At 35.1% G+C, this 17592-nt stretch overlaps 2 protein-coding genes across 2 annotated transcripts; both read right to left on the bottom strand.

Annotated features, from left to right (window-relative positions):
* Nucleotides 1-1602: 1602 nt before the first annotated feature.
* LOC128164600 (L-threonine 3-dehydrogenase, mitochondrial-like) lies at nucleotides 1603-7336 on the bottom strand. Its single transcript, XM_052828531.1, has 9 exons — nucleotides 7181-7336; nucleotides 5982-6145; nucleotides 5818-5860; nucleotides 4590-4660; nucleotides 4242-4457; nucleotides 2659-2765; nucleotides 2450-2540; nucleotides 2088-2354; nucleotides 1603-1945 (listed from the first exon to the last, which is right to left on the bottom strand). Exons 2-9 carry the CDS (start codon nucleotides 6115-6117, stop codon nucleotides 1797-1799), a joined length of 1080 nt encoding a protein of 359 aa, XP_052684491.1. The 5' UTR covers nucleotides 6118-6145; nucleotides 7181-7336; the 3' UTR covers nucleotides 1603-1796.
* Nucleotides 7337-13573: 6237 nt separating this feature from the next.
* On the bottom strand, nucleotides 13574-16411 carry LOC128168166 (uncharacterized). The gene is made up of 4 exons (XM_052834282.1): nucleotides 16274-16411; nucleotides 16128-16165; nucleotides 15673-15831; nucleotides 13574-15155 (listed from the first exon to the last, which is right to left on the bottom strand). Exons 3-4 carry the CDS (start codon nucleotides 15820-15822, stop codon nucleotides 14835-14837), a joined length of 471 nt encoding a protein of 156 aa, XP_052690242.1. The 5' UTR covers nucleotides 15823-15831; nucleotides 16128-16165; nucleotides 16274-16411; the 3' UTR covers nucleotides 13574-14834.
* Between the last annotated feature and the right edge of the window lie 1181 nt (nucleotides 16412-17592).

Here is a 17592-nt window from a genome sequence, read left to right as displayed (position 1 = left end):
GCATACAGGCCCCCCCCCCCCTCCCCCCACGGATTAGGATTTTCATGATTTGAGGGGAAAATGTAATGGCCGCCCGGAAAGATTTTTTGTTTTGGAAGTAGAGGTTTACTCCCCTCCCACGGATTAGGATTTTCATGATTTTTGGGAATTAGGTTTTTTTTCTCTCAATATTTCTGAGGAACAGTCTAGCCCCTCCCCCACTTTCAATTTGCTTCCGACGCCAGTGTATTTTAAGCAGCAAATACAACTAAATAATTAAGATATGGCCCAACTCAAGTGACTTTTTAAAATTTATTTTCTTATTTACTTATATTCTTGTAATAAACCATAAAAAACTATGTATTTACTATTTATGTTTACATAATATGTCAATGTTTATTCTACCGACACCGGCTACATAAACTTAACCTTTACATGGGCATGATTCATCAATCATTCCTTGTTAAGAATGACATCGATTCGATGCGAAACATCGCGGTGCGAACCATCTCAATGCGAAACAGAATAGGTGCGAATCATCTCAGCACGGAACACGTTTAGATGCGAAACATCCCGTACCCTTTAGGCAAAGGAGATTCAAAGTTGTGAAAATTAAGGAAAACAACCTTTTACAAGGGGAGATAATTAGGAATTATTGATTTTTTTTTTTATAAATCTTTAAAAATCTTATTCTCAAGAACCATTTGGCATGGAAAGCTGAAACTTTTGTGGAAGCATCCTCAGGTAGTATATATTCAAAGTTGTGAAAATCATAGCCCCAGGAGGTAGGGTGGGGCCACAATGGGTAGGGGTTGAATTTTACATAGGAATATATTGGCTAAATCTGTAAAAATCTTCTTCTCAAGAACCATTTGGCTAGGAAAGCTGAAACTTGTGTGGAAGTATCCTCGGGTAGTGTAGATTCAGAGTTGTGAAAATCATGACCCCCGGAGGTAGGGTGGGGCCACAATGGGGGGGGGTCGAATTTTACATAGGAATATATAGACTAAATCTTTAAAAATTTTCTTTTTAAGAACCATTTGACCAGGAAAGCTGACACTTTTGTAGAAGCTTCCTGAGGTAGTTGTGAAAATCATGACCCTCAGGGGTTGGTAGGGCCACAAGGGGGTCAAATTTTACATAGGAATATATAGAGTAATTCTTTAAAATCATCTTCTCAAGAACCATTTGGTCAGGAAAGCTGAAACTTGCATGGAAGCATCCTCAGGTAGTGTAGATTCACAGTTGTGAAAATCATGACCACTGGGGTAAGGTTGGGGCAACAAAGGGGGGGGGTCGAATTTTTACATAGGAATATACATTTGTATAGATTACTAGTAAATCCTTAAAAATCTTCTTCTCAGAAACCATTTGGCAAAGAAAGCTGACCTTGTGTGGAAGCATCCTCAGGTAGTGTAGATTCAAAGTTGTGAAAATGATGACCCCTGGGGGTAGGATGGGGCCACAATGGCCACAAAGTTTTTTTTTTTTTTTTTGCTTGTCAAGATTTTTTGGTTGAGTCTGGCCCCCCAACTTTCAAAAACGATGCTACGTGCCTGATTCGACTACTTGCATGAAGTAAGAAAGTAAAGAATCAACATCATTGATAAGAAAAGACTGGAATAAATTATATTACTTTTTTAACAACTCAAAGTGATATAACAACAAACAACCAAAATATATGCTTTAAAATGGACATATAATTTCATTAAAAACGAAAAGTTAAAAAAAAAAGTGTATTTCGTATGGTGTAAAATTCTTGAGATTCTTTTGCTGTCAGTGAGATTCAGTTTATGATATTCACACTCCGGGTTGTTTCAGGCTTTGATTCTCTGCTTTTGTTTTTGATGGGATGGATCCAGGAATTCAAACATGGCCTTGCACATTTGCGGGAGATCCATTGTGTGTTTCCACCCCCAGTCAGCTCGCGCGTTACTGTCATCAAAACGTTTGGGCCAAGTGTCGGCTGGAATATAAAATATTTTCATTTTTTATAATTGCAATGTATATGAATTGGACATTAAACAACAGACTAGAATACTATTACAGCCTTAGACTAAATTTGTAGACATAAGATGAGCAAACGATTAATGATAATTTTTAAGTACCAATTGCTTGTCGGCCATCAATTTCATACGTCACTTTTAGTTCCGGAACGTATTTTCGGACTTCCTCTACAATCTCGTCTGGTGTAAAACTCATGGCGGTCACATTATACGTTCTCATTTTAAGTTTTGATTCGGGTGTCTCCATAAACTCAACCACCGAACGTAAACAGTCGTCAATGAACATCATAGGAAGCATGGTGTCCTCTCGTAGATAGCACTTAAAATGTCCAGATTTCAGGGCATCGTGAAAAATCTTTACGGCGTAGTCTGCAAATGTGCGTATTTTTTTAAAAGTTAAACAATGTATATTGCGTGTACAGTGTGTAATATTTCGCATGACGTGTAAACGGTAATAGACTTACCAGTGGTGCCGCCTCCAGGATTTGTGTCGGCAGATATGATACCAGGGAATCTTAAACTACGGAAATCCATGCCAAATTTGTGATAATAGTACTGCAAATATAGTGAGATATATACAAAAAATTAATGATTTACAAAATTGAAATGGTAGGTATAATCCTGAAAGTAAACATGAAGATGATATTCGAAATACTAAATAATAGAAACGCACCTCGCCCATCAATTCGGCGTGAACTTTGGAGACTCCGTAAATTGTCCGGGGGCGCTGTATACACAGGTCAGGGGTGGGATCACGTGGGGAGTCGGGACCAAAAGCTCCTGATAGTAAACAAAACATAAGAGTTAACTATGACAAAAATCAAAGTAAAAAAAAAAAGTTCCGAATGAAATTTTCAAATTAATTCAGCTGATTATCAAAGTGCAGTAAACAATTGGTTCTGTACAAGCGGCATGTCCTAACGTTCAATGTTTTATCCTTGAAATCAGCAATCAACTTGTCCAGCCTGTGCCCAACCTGCTATTTTCAGGCTTGAAAAATGTACTCCGCATCATAATGCTCAAGTAAGCTGTGATACGTTTGAGTTAGAATACATATGATCATGTAGTAATTCCCTATTTTCACCATATTCTCCACAAATTGTTAAATAAAAAATAAAAATTTCATTTAGTTTAATAAATATACACGAGTGAGTAAATCGACGCAAACATATTACTCTCTTAATTTATATTTGATACAAAATCACTGCGCGGTATTTGCGTGACGTCTTAGGTAGATCGAGTTCAATTTCCAGAACTTAGCTATACAAGAGGAAATCGGAGGATATATGAAGTATTTGTTTGTCTGAGATATCATGAAGATATCACTAATGAATAGTGATGTAAACGGACGCTGCATTGTATAGCAAGTAGTCCATGCTTTTACGTAACATTAACGATTCAATCAAATGCGTTCGTACCTTTGCTTTTTTATTGCTTTGTTTGGCAAAATTACCATGAAAACTATGTTTTGTGCAATAAAAAATATCAAAATCATAAATGTAATCGGTGTAATATTATTAATAATTCATAGTGACGACCCTCTCAACACAGCCCCAATAAGATTTCTAATTCCATGACTTAGTGCAGTGAGAGTAGTCTGCCCTTTGACTCAAAATCTGAATCAATAAGAGTATATATGTATTCTGATTACAATATTAGGACAAGATAATACATGTACTATGAAATGTTAAATAAGAATGGATTTTCCATATCAGTTTTGCAGGGTTTCTGTTGGAATTATCACTTCTTTGGGTTCGGATGTTATTTTGACAAAAGCTAAAATAGATAACTCAGTGTGTACACATTTCGTTAGAGCCCCAAAAATATTTTCCTTGCCAGACAAAAGCTATTAAACAGCCCTTAAAGGATTATTCATGAGCCAGAATGGATGGATTTATGAAAGCATGCAGTCCCCACGAACAAAGATTAATTGCATTTACACCAAATTTTCATTCGATTAGAATTCTCGGGTTTTAATAAATTGATCTCTAGTTTGATGGGTTAATGACATGTCTGATCTCCTAATCTAGTGATATAGGGGTTCCCAGACACAATAAATCTTGCAGCATGCGATGAAATCTGAAGACAATGTAAGCCTGTATTATATACGTCACTCAGTCTTGTATGGTTACTGGTTATCCAACGTAATAACCTATGCAGTGGTGATCGACAGGGGAGAGGGTCGTTTGGATGGTAATTCATTAAGACTTTCAAAGGAAATAATGCATAGAGTAATTTGTCTCCCAAGAGGTATACCTATGGTACTTGGTACAAATATTTTGAGTCGGTACTGTTTTGCCAGTTCCAGCACGTTGTGAAGACCTTCGATGTTGACACGCATGGCTAATGGGACATTGTTCTCTCCAATGGCGCTGAGTAGCGCACTGAAGTGAATAATCCAGTCGATGTTATAGTTGACTATTAGCTCCTGCAGCTTCTTGAAATCCAAAATGTCGGCAAATACATACGGACCTGTAAAAGCCAGTGCAGAAAATGAGCAGCTAAACAGGCGTTTACTTGTAGGACCCAAATAGCTTACAGTATTATCTATAATATCGATATTGTTTCCCATCATGCTAAACAATGGTCAATGTTCTTACTTACCACTTTCCAATATTTCCTGTGGAGGCTTCAGAATATCGGACATAATGACATTGTTTTGTCCATAGCGTTGTCTGTAAAAAAAATAATATAGAATTTATATATAAAAAAGAGGAGCCGTTTAATTAAAACGAATGTAAAATGTAAACGGTCGCAAACATCTATAACATTTTGAAGAATGTACCAAGGAATTACGTCACGATTGAAATTGTACATATGATTATGTGATCAATGAGATCTGAGTATAGGATTAAATTTTAAAATATTGATGATATATATTTCTTAAATATATAATCAGTAAATGCAATAATTTAAAATTAATTGGTAGGTTTTTTTCGGAGCTATTTTTAGTAAACCCAAAATATCATTTTTGGTTTAGAAAAAAAAATAACTCTGATAAAACCACAAAAAGTGTATGACACGAAATTCCAGCGGCGAGCCACTTGTAACACGTGTCCCGACAAACTACCTGTACTTCATTTCTCTCAGTTCAATAACAAATGATTTTAAATTCTTTGATTTTGATATGTATCTTCGTTTGATTATGAATTCTTAATTGATAACAGTATATACATGTTTAAAAGGTATATTTAAAAACCAACATAAAAAGAAAGGTTTTTCTTTCAATATATAGGCCTATATTTTTATCATCCTATTGGTGAAATTACATCGAAAGGCATTTGGCGTGTGGTTAAATCTGCATATCAAGGAAGTACATGATGTGAATATAGCGTGTGGGCTAATGTATGACAATGATTGCTCAGTCCTCATAGTTACACTGAAGTCTATATCACAAACATGAAGGATGAATTTTAAAAATATGAATTATATTTTGGTGGCATATCGGTTCAAGATTCACTACCCGAGGTTCTTGGCTACATATGGTTACGCAATATTCCCTGTCCTTAATTATCAACATGTTGGATAAGCGCCAAGACCGATCGATAAGTCCCCACATGCCCTTATGCAACACTACAGAATTAGAGAATTATGTGTATTGACTTTAGTGAAAATAGCTGAGACCATTTTCTTAACAGACAAAGCGTGTGTGCTTTAAACTGTTACGTACTATCTAAGGACACAGAATTAGTGTAAGGACAAGATTTGTATCGTAATAAGAAGTGTCGATACTGACTAAGTAAACTACAATGAAACGAATAATTCTTCAGAATGTATTTATATGAGAGAAACACATGTAAAGAAAGAGGGTGGGGTGGGAGGGCTAAGTTACCTCATTACTTTGGCAAGCCCAGTTCCTAGCTGCCCTAGACTCCCTGTACAATAAACGAATATTGAAGACATTAACTTTTGAAAATATCACACACATTTATATGAAAAAATTCTCAGTTTCATCTTTATAACATCTTGAAATTCATTAGACTGAGATTGATCAACCTGTGATTAAGACTCGGGGGTGGTCATTTTTGTCCTTGACCCCCGGTGCCGCACCGGTGACTCCGTTGTACTGACGGACAGAACAAGCCCGCGGGACACAGCTTCGCAACAAATTCCTGAGGGGCAGTCCACTCATCCCAACGTCCGGTTTCCGATTCTTCTTGCTTAAAATTGACACAATAAAACCAACATGTAAATATTTAGACAACAATATTTGATACTCTCCTCTTTATATATATATATATATAAAATTCTCAACAGCTAATTACATATTTACATAAAAGGATTACAACTTGATACACGTGGTTTGAAATTGACCTAGAATAACAACTTTGGTTTTCCCGTGTGTTTGGACGTTCGCCATACATTGACTTCTTATTCATTACAAACTCAAAGCTATAAATGAACTGTGCGGATATTTTGTTCTACAATACAGAGATGTATCCTTGATCACCCTCTGATTAGATCAATAATCATGATCTTCAGTAAAAGTGTTTACATCCCAGTGAAATCATTTTTAGAAAAGACCGATTGAAAACAAATCTCAACATTTCTGAAAATGAAAGGTTTGTGACTATGAATGTTCATGTTCTATAAAGAAATTCACACAAAATGATCATTAAAATTAAACATTTCATGAAAGTGCTTCGTTATCAAACTGATCTCTGTCACGAGTGAGTAATTATGTGGATTTGCGATTGATTCCCAGTTGGTCTAGCTGCTCACACGTGTAAAAAGAGTGTTTTAAGAAATGATGAATCATAACTCAACACAAGAGCAGGTTCACAGTGACACCGAATGGACACGGGGCTGTCATATATTCTTGTCAAAGTCTAGACATGTCACTTCCAATTTGTTATATGACCATAAGTTAGCACCTATTTTACTTATAGAAATGAAAAAAGCGGTTCTACATAAGCACAGTATAAAATAATATATACTATATATACAAAATAAGTCAATTCACATGAAATCCTCAAATGTCGCGAATAATGACATTTAATCAATCAAAAGGTCGTATGACCTATCGACTTCTAAATTAATCAGAGCACAGTAAACAAATCAGGGGTCGCCTTATGGCGTACATGTTTTGATCATTTCTGAGAGAGTCGCTCAACTCCGGACTTAATCCGATTATCCTATAATCAAATGTAACCGCACATAAACTTTTGATATAGGTGTCTGATGATAAGACTTACCTGGGTGCTCTTTATTTGGTTATGTCTCCTTATTAGTAAACCTCGTGGACTCGGGGGCTTGTCCTTTCTAACCAATCGCCTTGTTCGAGGCAGTAAATTGTATACATCCGGTTTTTGGTGTGACGTATTTCCACAATCGATGATCCATTGAAAAAGCACAATATGCTTTGATATTACCAATCCTTCTTTTTAAAGCACGTTTCTTTGGGAGTTCTTTTTCCATTATTACGCTTTAGGAAATAAGCGTCGTTACATGTTATATTAATCCAGATGCATGAAGCCCTATCGCATTTTCTGTAAACAATTTCATGTTTTATATTTGTAAATTTATTTTGCGATCATGATTATAAATAATAAATATTACATCTATTGTTAATTTTACACGGGAAAAGGAAGGAAACTAATGCAGAACGTATTTTAAAACGTTAAACATTTTTTATCGTGATGTTCTACGTCTGATAAACTGCAATATTAATATATTTTAACATAAAAATATTTAATTGGAAAGTATCTAACGAGCTTGAAATAAGTAATTAGAGATATTTTAGTGATTATTTCTGAATATGCATTCATTTTTCCATTTATTATGAATTTATTTTTTTATTTTATGACATTATTTTAATTATTTCGTGCAGTTCGTGATTTTTCTAGGTTGATAAACGTTTCGACCGATCGACAAACTGGCTAGAACTAGATCGTGTAGACTTCAGCACAGTCAGTTTCCATAGAGCTGTGAACCACAATCGGGTTTCTTAAGAAACAGAGAAGTAATAATTATAGCACAATGTCAACCAGTACACTTTAGCACAATAGTCATATTAAACCGCAAAGACAAGTAGAACCAATTTAACAAGACCTAGGACTTTCAGTAGGGCGTAGCTATCTAATCCTTGCGTCAAAATAAGTTAAAAATGACGCGGTTTCAAGCGAAATATGCATCGATTGCGTAGTCTTAGCTTAAAAGCCAGACAAATCTTGTTGTTTTCAAAGAGGCATGGCTTAGTGGCTAGCAATGAAATAGACAGGCCTACGTCACATTGCTGTTTGACACAACTACCCAAAGTCCAAGCTCTTGTTAAAAGGGTTCTAACTCATATAGCTACTTACAAAGTATAGTAACTCTATGGAACGCCATAGCTGCCTTATGTGCCTATTTCATGTGAAGATGGTGCTTTATTATATTATGCTGTGGTTATATCATGTGAAGATGGTGCTTTATTATATGAAGATGGTGCTTTATTATATGAAGGTGGTGCTTTATTATATGAAGGTGGTGCTTTATTATATGAAGGTGGTGCTTTTTTATATGAAGATGGTGCTTTATTATATGAAGGTGGTGCTTTATTATATGAAGGTGGTGCTTTTTTATATGAAGATGGTGCTTTATTATATAAAGGTGGTGCTTTATTATTTGAAGATGGTGCTTTATTATATGAAGATGGTGCTTTTTTATGTGATGATGCTTTTTTATGTGAAGGTGCTTTTTTATGTGAAGATGGTGCTTTATTATATGATGGTGCTTTTTTATATGATGGTGCTTTTTAATGTGAAGGTGATCACTCGGAACTCCTCTTATTTTTGAATACTGAGTTAACCATTTATGTATTATCTCGAAATATTGAAAGTAAAACAAAAAATTGATGCGATCAAAATCCATTTGATACAATATTGCTAGTTCCTCTTTTTTCTAGCACAATTAGTATATAAGCTATCGAGGAGATCTAGCTGCATGTGTACGACTTTACCCCAACCGAACTTACACCTATAAGTGACAACTATATAATGACGGAATATTACAAGAATTAAAGCCTAGTAACGTTATCCTGAAATGCAGAAAATTGAATTTAATAATTATTTGTGTTTAAGCGAAGGTTATGCCCTAGCAATCTGATTAAAATAAGATCTTTGATCCGCTTTTAATTGGGAGTTGATTTTAATGAACTCTCCTATGCAGTTACTCAGACAAACCGAAAGTGAAACAGTGTTTGGACCTCAGCACAAATCATCGCTGCTGACAAGACTTAGTTCTTGAACATAATTAATAAATTCGATGTAATGTATTCTACAGCATTGTTTTTCAAGGAAACTTATTTATAAATACCTTGAAAATAGTCAGATTTTAAATGGTACGAACAATTTAGATATTTTTTGTTGTCGTATGTATTCCTACGCCAGAGTTCAATATAGTATCGTTTAACTCGACGCTCGGCTGTCTCCGTAAATCTCCGACAAGCAGAGAGTCTCCCTTGCTTGTCGGAGATTTACGGTGTCAGCCGAGCGTTTGGTTGAACGAGACCATGGAGTTCAAATTGCTTGGATCCATACAATTTTCGAGAGATATTTCTATTACTGATACATAGTTTGATTGAATTAATTTTATCTTTAAATATTATTATGGGGGTTTCTCGACATTCTTGTCGAAAAAGTCCAAAAATTCATATTATGAAAATGTGCGTAATTCAAATACAAATTAGAAACTACATGTACTTGTCATGCAAAATAACATATCATTGATTTTAAAATAAATAAACATCGACAAAATCAACTCCCGTCAGTTTTTCAGTACTTTGATTTTGTTATTGTCATCGCCCAGTCGGTCTTCGTCATTGATGACCGTTCCTCTTTAACCTAAGTGGTGAGTTGGAGGAAGAGCTCACATTCTGAGTGTTTCAAAACAAAACATCATAAAAAAAACACAAATAAAGGAACGGATTGAGGATCTGATTTAAAACAGACTGATGCCCTAGCTATAGGTGATAGGATTTGACTTGAAGAGAAAGTAAGGGAAATTAAGTCACAGGGAAAGGTCTACTATACTATAATATAGCTCAAAGAAAGCCCTTTTATAAGTGGTAAAGGCAAAAGTAAAATGTCAAGAAATACTGACAAAATATTGTATTATTCAATTAATCATATTTGTCAATTCAGTTGAGATTAAGTCGTACAGTTCATCTCGTAACATAAATACTTATTATGCTAAGAAAGAGAAACTAGCAATTGTGTATTAAATGGATTTTAACTGTATCAATTTTGTTCTAGTTTCAAAATTTCGAGATAGTAAATGTTTAACTCAGTCTTCAAAAATAAAGTTCCGAGTGACCATCTTCACATTAAAAAGCACCATCACATAAAAAAGCACCATCTTCATATAATAAAGCACCATCTTCATATAATAAAGCACCATCTTCATATAAAAAAGCACCATCTTCATATAATAAAGCACCATCTTCACATAAAAAGGCACCATCTTCATATAATAAAGCACCACCTTCATATAATAAGGCACCATCTTCATATAATAAAGCACCATCTTCATATAATAAAGCACCATCTTCATATAATAAAGCACCATCTTCACATGAAATAACCACAGCACAATATAATAAAGCACCATCTACATATAAAATAGCCACATAAGGCAGCTATGGCGTTCCATATAACTCCATTGACCAGTAACCATAATATTATTGCAGAGAATTATAACACAATGAAAAATGGTCCTACAACCCATGTACCAGACATAACATCACAGCCCAAAAACGGGTGAAGCTAAAACGCGGAACGGAAACAGAACGGAATGGAATACGGAAAATGTTAATATGTTTTACGGTGCTACCGTTCTGGCGAGCGCAGAAAGAATTACACATACTGTACCTTGCATCAGTGTCAACTTATAGTTTTAGGTATCAACGAACGTCAAAGAATTTTTGAGAGAGTATTGCTCTACATTAAGTATGCCAAAGGTACTAATTTTAATGGTTATGATACATACAGCGCAACCCCCTACCCAGAGAGAGAGAGAGAGAGAGAGAGAGAGAGAGAGAGAGAGAGAGAGAGAGAGAGAGAGAGAGAGAGAGAGAGAGAGAGAGAGAGAGAGCCCTGTACCTGTTTGTAGGTGTGTAATTTCCCACTTTTAAATTAAATGGTCTGACTATATGCAATATCTACATAATTTTTTTACTTGTTTATTTTTTTTTATTTTATTCCTTTTTATTTAGTTCAAAATGCCCTATTGTTTATTTCCTCCCTACTCATATACTTACCTGCCTACTGTACATGCATGCACAATTAGTTTAAAAATGGATCAATATGGCAGTAAAGTATGGCTCTTGCTAGTATATATATATAAAATCTCTATATTAAAAAAAGATATGTCAATGAGGCATGTGTCGGAGACTATACTGAAATAGCCAGTAGACTCATTACAGATGTTTGATCCACCTCTAAATTTATCGCGGGAAATATAGCGCGAGTGCAGTGTGACGTCATCAATGACTTTGTTCGTCTTTGTTTACGTTTCTCGACTCAATACGAAGGTATGGAAGCATGTAACAAATCTTCTGAGTCTCGCCAAAGCTAATGCGGTACTCAAAACGTGTCTTCAAACCTTAAGACACCGTAAATTACGAGTTAAAAGTCGGCCATTTTTGGCATAGCACCACGGGTGAAAACATTAGAGAGCATTATGGGACGTAGACAAAAAATTTTGTTTGATGAACTGTAGGTTTAGCTCGTTCTTTTTCCCGCGCACACTGGTTCTTAGAGCTCGCTTCGCTAGCCGGCGCTGCGCGCCGGCGAGCTGCGCTCGCTAATATGTTTTACGGTGCTACCGTTCTGGCGAGCGCAGCAAGAATTATACACATACCTTGCATCATTGTCAACTTATAGTTTTATTTAGGTATCAACGAACGTCAAAGAATTTTTGAGAGAGTATATTGCTCTACAATAAGTATGCCAAAGGTACTAATTTTAATGGTTATGATACATACAGCGCAACCCACTTCCCAGAGAGAGAGAGAGAGAGAGAGAGAGAGAGACCGGTACCTGTTTGTAGGTGTGTAATTTCCCACTTTTAAATTTAATGGTCTGACTATATCCCATATCTACATAATTTTTTTAACTGTTTATTTTTTTAATTTATTCCTTTTTAATTTATTTCAAAATGTCCTATTGTTTATTTCCTCCCTACTCATTCATGCACAATCAGCTTAAAAATGGATCGATATGACAGTAAAGTATGGCTCTTGCTAATATATATACATAAAATCTCTATATTAAAAAAAATTAAAAACAAATCATACGTCAATGAGGCAGGTATCGCAGTCTGTACTGAAATAGCTAGTACACGCATTACAGATGTTTGATCCACCTCTAAATTTATCGCGGGAAATATAGCGCGAGTGCACTGTGACGTCATCCATGACTTTGTTCGTCTTTGTTTACGTTTCTCGACTCATTACGGAGGTATGGAAGCATGTAACAAATCTTTTGAGTCTCGCCAAAGCATATGCGGTACTCAAAACGTGTCTTCAAACTTTAAGTCACTGTAAATTACGAGTTAAAAGTCGGCCATTTTTGGCATAGCACCACGGGTGAAAACATTAGAGAGCATTATGGGACGTAACAAAAAATTTTGTTTGATGAACTGTAGGTTTAGCTCGTTCTTTTTCCCGCGCACACGCGCCGGCGAGCTGCGCTCGCTATAATGTAACTTACTTGACAGATGTGTCAAACAAGCTAAAAACGATGTACTATATGTTATTTTTTAATATTGTTCAAAATGTTATCCAAATTCAAGTTTATTTATTTAGAAAATGTATGCATTGCATGCTTTGACCAATAGTCCAAGACTCCAAGTTTATCAAACTAAACAACATATCCAGCTCTCTATTCGGATTAAGTTGCAGGAATGTACAATTATGTAGGTAAACGTAAAGAAACTGTCATACCTAAAATACTAGGTATAAGTAATCTAAAACGGTAAAGATGTAGACAACGAACGCCGATATTAGAAGAAAGAAAAGAGATTGCAGGACATCTAGAACGTAAGTGATCCAATAAAATGATTCTGTGAGAAAAACCTCGTAAATCTTAAATTTAAAAATAAATTTTTAAAATACATGTAGTATGGATCACTAAAATTTCAATGTGGATGAGAGTACATCATGTTTGAATTTTTTAAAATAAGTTTGAAATCCCAAGCAAGTTTCGAAGTCATGAAAAACAGAAGCAAACGTTTCAACCAAACTACCCTTCACTATTATTCCAACAATATTACAAAAGGAAAATAATTTAAAAAGTTATTTTAATAGCTTTAATTACAATGTGTACACTTCATTTTTCCGTTTCGTATTTTATAAAGCAAATTGAATGCAATTATTTAGTTGATAGACATTCGTAAGAATGATATCAAATAACTAAGCAATCTTTTGATAACAATCATTCATAAAATATGAATAGATGATACCAAGTAAATAGTTTGTGTCCGATCTATACAATATTTAAGCGATAAACGTCATAGTATTTCCCGCTTTCCGTTAAGTTCCACTTTCCGTCCGTTTTCCGTTCCGCGTTTTAGCAACCCCCCCCCCCCCCAAAAAAAAAAAACCAAACAAGTGTATCAAGGTTCATTTGCCGATTATTACATCCCCAACAACCAAAATATACCAAAGAATCAGTGCACCTTTGTTAAATTACACGATCATCATAGCCCGTACCATGGCTCACTATCAAATAATCCAAGAACAACATTACCAGATTATGAATACATAATAGTCATATAACAAAAATATCATAGCTCATTACAAGATTATCATAGTCAAACAACCAGTGTGTCATAGCTTGTTTCATACCAACAAGTGTATCATAGCTCATTATCAAACTTACTTCAAAGTCCGACAACCGGCGTATTATATATCATTGACAAATTTATGGCCTATTCCAACAATGATGTTTACTAAAATCCTATACAATGTATTTTAAGAATATGTTCAGAATCAGAGTTTTTATTTAATATAGTAATGTTGCAAAGGCACTTTCGATGCACATCTTCAGAAATATATTAAGGTCAGTAATTTTAAAATATAAAATTTGATCCATCTTGTAGCAGAAGTGTGGGTTTAATTGTCACATATGCAATGAGTCATGCGCATAACGATCAAAATTCTACTGACTTGAAATCGGAACCTTACATAATGAACAATGTCGATTAGTGCAAAATTCCTTTCCAAACTTTTTTACTGTTGTCAGATTGCGTAAAATGTCAAAAATTGCATAACTTGCTTCATTATAGACATCGGTATTGTTCATTGGGTTTTTCACATTGATGTTAAGTAAAAGTTTAACAAGTACAGTGATCCTTTGGGAAGTTGGCATATACTTAAAATTAGTGCCGGATTTCAATTTAGTGCTTTTTTGCGCTTGGTCTGCAAAATTTGCGTGGAACGCAACTTGAATAATGTATTTATGATTAAAAGACCCAAAAACAAAAGCAACTGGTAGATCGATTTCTGTTGTTATCAGAGTCTGATAAGACCAATTTAGACTTGGTTTTAAAATCATGGTAAAGTGTTGTTTGTTTTTTGTTTAATGGATAACAAATTCTTGTTGTGGATGCTAGTTAAAACAGAATCTAACAGCACAAATTTTCCTTAAGCAAAACATTTGGCGACAACTGCAGTTCTTTTTGCATTTTTATGACATTGTTCGCTTTCTTTTACATTCGAAAAGATATACACATGTACATAAACAATACAATATGCAAGATATCTGCTTCATATCCCCTCTACGTAGCCCAGTGTTCTTGCTAAGTGCAATGGTGAAACTACCTTAGTAGTCCAGTCTGTGTGCACATACAATCCGTATCTGAATGACGTCATATCATTTCTTTACTTCCTCTTCTACGCGCAAGCGCAGCAAGATCACGTGTCGTTTTCATTGACGAAGTTCGAGGTCGTCCGAAAGAAAACGTTTCGTCCACAGTGTCCTCACACTCTTGTAGCAGAGTAGCACTAGTCGCCGTCCTCACCCCATAATTCTCCATTGTGATGTCAACACTGCTGGCGGTCGACTGAAGACTTGAGGTAGAAGACATAATTACGTGACGTGGAACACGATTTTTTTGTAAGGACCGTATTGTGTGCTGTATGTCGCAAAATTGTCTCTTTAGAAGGATGTCATGCTGACGTAACTGTATCTACAATCAGGCAATCATTGCGAAAATTAATGAAAACAATATGTTTCATTAACTTGTACAGAATATGTACATTTTTATTGTTTTCCATTCTGCTTAGAATGTTTTGCAGTTATAAGGAAAACAACAACTATATGGTCTACTCAGTATAACACTGATGCAAGTTGAATCATCATTGAAACTTCCTCAAAGCATAAATATATCGACTAGCAAAACCTACTTATGTTCGGAAAACATCATAATGGTTTGCTAGCTTTCAATATTTAGTTCCTGATATGTTGAGCTTTTTTGCTTGAGGTCCTACTGACGTACATAATATGACGTTAATCTCTATAAACCAGATCAATATACATTGTAGTTATTATTTCGACCAAACAAACTTTTTATCTATTAGGTGTAATTGTAATAATTTTCGACCTTATGAGTATAAAATTCATAAATATCTCAAAGAAACCAACGAAATGAGTGTAACTTTTCGTTAACGATCTTGCCGGGGCTCTTTTACGCCATATACTCTCACCAGTTCTTGTCTGACCCAAGTCATAGCCCGAGCTAGATCCTCCATCCGGTCCGTCGACGTTTCACAACTTCCGGGCACCGCAAACCTCCGCGGTAATTTGACGTTCCCTTGTAAGTTTGCATGGCGGAGAGGAACTGTGCTACTCTCCATTGCTACAAACTTACATCCCAGGAAATAGAAAATAAGTGTGTAAATTGCAATGTAAATTGATGTGTCTAACGATCGATGAGCTTTTTTACAAACTACATAGAATTATGACAGATTTGACTGTATATCCTTTTTCGTTACTAGTTACTGAAATCTGGCCTTGGAAAACAAATACACATCAATCTTTTAGTTTCAATAAAACAAGAATAGAATTCTAAGCCCCCTCTCTCTCTCTCTCTCTCTCTCTCTCTCTCTCTCTCTCTCTCTCTCTCTCTCTCTCTCTGAGAAGTAATAATGTACAAGTTTACCTCAAACGGGAAGCATAAAAAGTTCCAGCATGTTGTTCCTGTGAAAAAGTTAAGAGAAGGAACCAGACGTGAGAGCAGGGTTACTACAAGTGTAATTATTTCTGACAATTATAAGCAATCTTACATCACTTTCACTTATCTATTACCTGCTGTTCAGCCATTATTATTTGTCGCTTTCCAGCGGAACACGGCAGTCACCTCTTTCGGCCTTGTGTTGATAAATAGCGGCTTTGGGTTCCGTTGTCGAGCATATGGGGTTTGATAATGCCCATTTACACAGTGATTCGACAAACCGTCAGTTAAATCAATTATCATGAGCTCGGGCCTGATGAATCCCGGGGGAGAATTCTGATACCGATAATTAAAGCGTATTTACTGTGGACAGTTTTTATCTCTGTTTGATTGACAAGCATCACATTTGTGTAGTTACAAACGAGGTAATTGATGCGATTCCAGTGTCCGATGTATTTTTTGTTTCCACCCTTGTTTTTGTGTTTTGAAAGATTTCTCTTTCGAAATGCTGATGTTTTCTATTAGAAAAAAAAATCTGGTTGGTGATAATGAAAGTCTGTTTTGAATTAGTGAATGGTGTTGAAATCCACAACTATATATAGGTCTGCTTAATTAACTGTGATTATATTGCATGTGCATGCACCTCTATAAATGTCCGCAATATACTTACACTTATCGTCTAATCGTGGATCTATTTATTTGATTATGCAATATTTTTAACAAATGACGAATTAGATATTGGGTTTAGTTTTCGAGAGTGGCGATCTTTCAAGAACACAGATTTTTTTTATTTTCACATTTACTTAACCACAGTTTAATTTCTTTTTCACGCTGTGACACAGACATGTATGCAAAAAAATGATAATGGTGAAGTTAAAGAATACCAAGTTAATGTATATCAAGTACAAGAAAAACGCGACTAAGATGATATTATTTGCTTGAAATATTATATTGCAGAATACTGGTATTCCCAACGAACTGTATGCATTAAATCTACCCAAATCAAACTCTAGATAGATAAGCAGAGAAACATGAAATTACTCGCGACTTAATACACACGAATCTCTGGTGCAACTGTAATGCTGTAAAATACAAAATTTTACAAGTTGATATGTTGTAAATTTTGTATATACACCCAACCAGTAAATTCAAAATTTACAGCATGACACAACTGTTAATTAGTGAGCAAAAGTCACATGAAATAAAGATGGATTCAATTGATACTTTTTTCACTGATTTCAAATGAAGATGTTACGATATCCGAAAGACGCATTTAAATGATTTATCATTCTCTTGACACAAACACATATTGTTGTTGCTTATTGTTATTGCTGCTATATATATAAACTTCATTGCCGATATGTACGAGCAAATATTATAGTAAATTGTGTCCAGTCGTTTATGCATATGAAAATTTTGTTAAAATGCAGTAATTCCGTCAGTGCCATAACAT

Source organism: Crassostrea angulata, chromosome 10 (assembly GCF_025612915.1).
Source record: "Crassostrea angulata isolate pt1a10 chromosome 10, ASM2561291v2, whole genome shotgun sequence".
Taxonomy (NCBI): Eukaryota; Metazoa; Mollusca; class Bivalvia; order Ostreida; family Ostreidae; genus Magallana; species Magallana angulata.
This window is presented reverse-complemented; position numbering and strand designations above follow the sequence as displayed.

What these genes read in the sequence shown, in the direction of transcription:
- LOC128168166 (XM_052834282.1), bottom strand. Translation starts at nt 15,822, where the DNA reads ATGGAGAGTAGCACAGTTCCTCTCCGCCATGCAAACTTACAAGGGAAC. An exon ending in CTTGGGTCAGACAAGAACTG is followed by an intron (nt 15,156 to 15,672) that starts GTGAGAGTATAT and finishes GCCTGATTGTAG; the next exon opens with ATACAGTTACGTCAGCATGA.
- LOC128164600 (XM_052828531.1), bottom strand. Translation starts at nt 6,117, where the DNA reads ATGAGTGGACTGCCCCTCAGGAATTTGTTGCGAAGCTGTGTCCCGCGG. An exon ending in CCCCCGAGTCTTAATCACAG is followed by an intron (nt 5,861 to 5,981) that starts GTTGATCAATCT and finishes TTTATTGTACAG; the next exon opens with GGAGTCTAGGGCAGCTAGGA. An exon ending in TGATGGCCGACAAGCAATTG is followed by an intron (nt 1,946 to 2,087) that starts GTACTTAAAAAT and finishes TTTATATTCCAG; the next exon opens with CCGACACTTGGCCCAAACGT.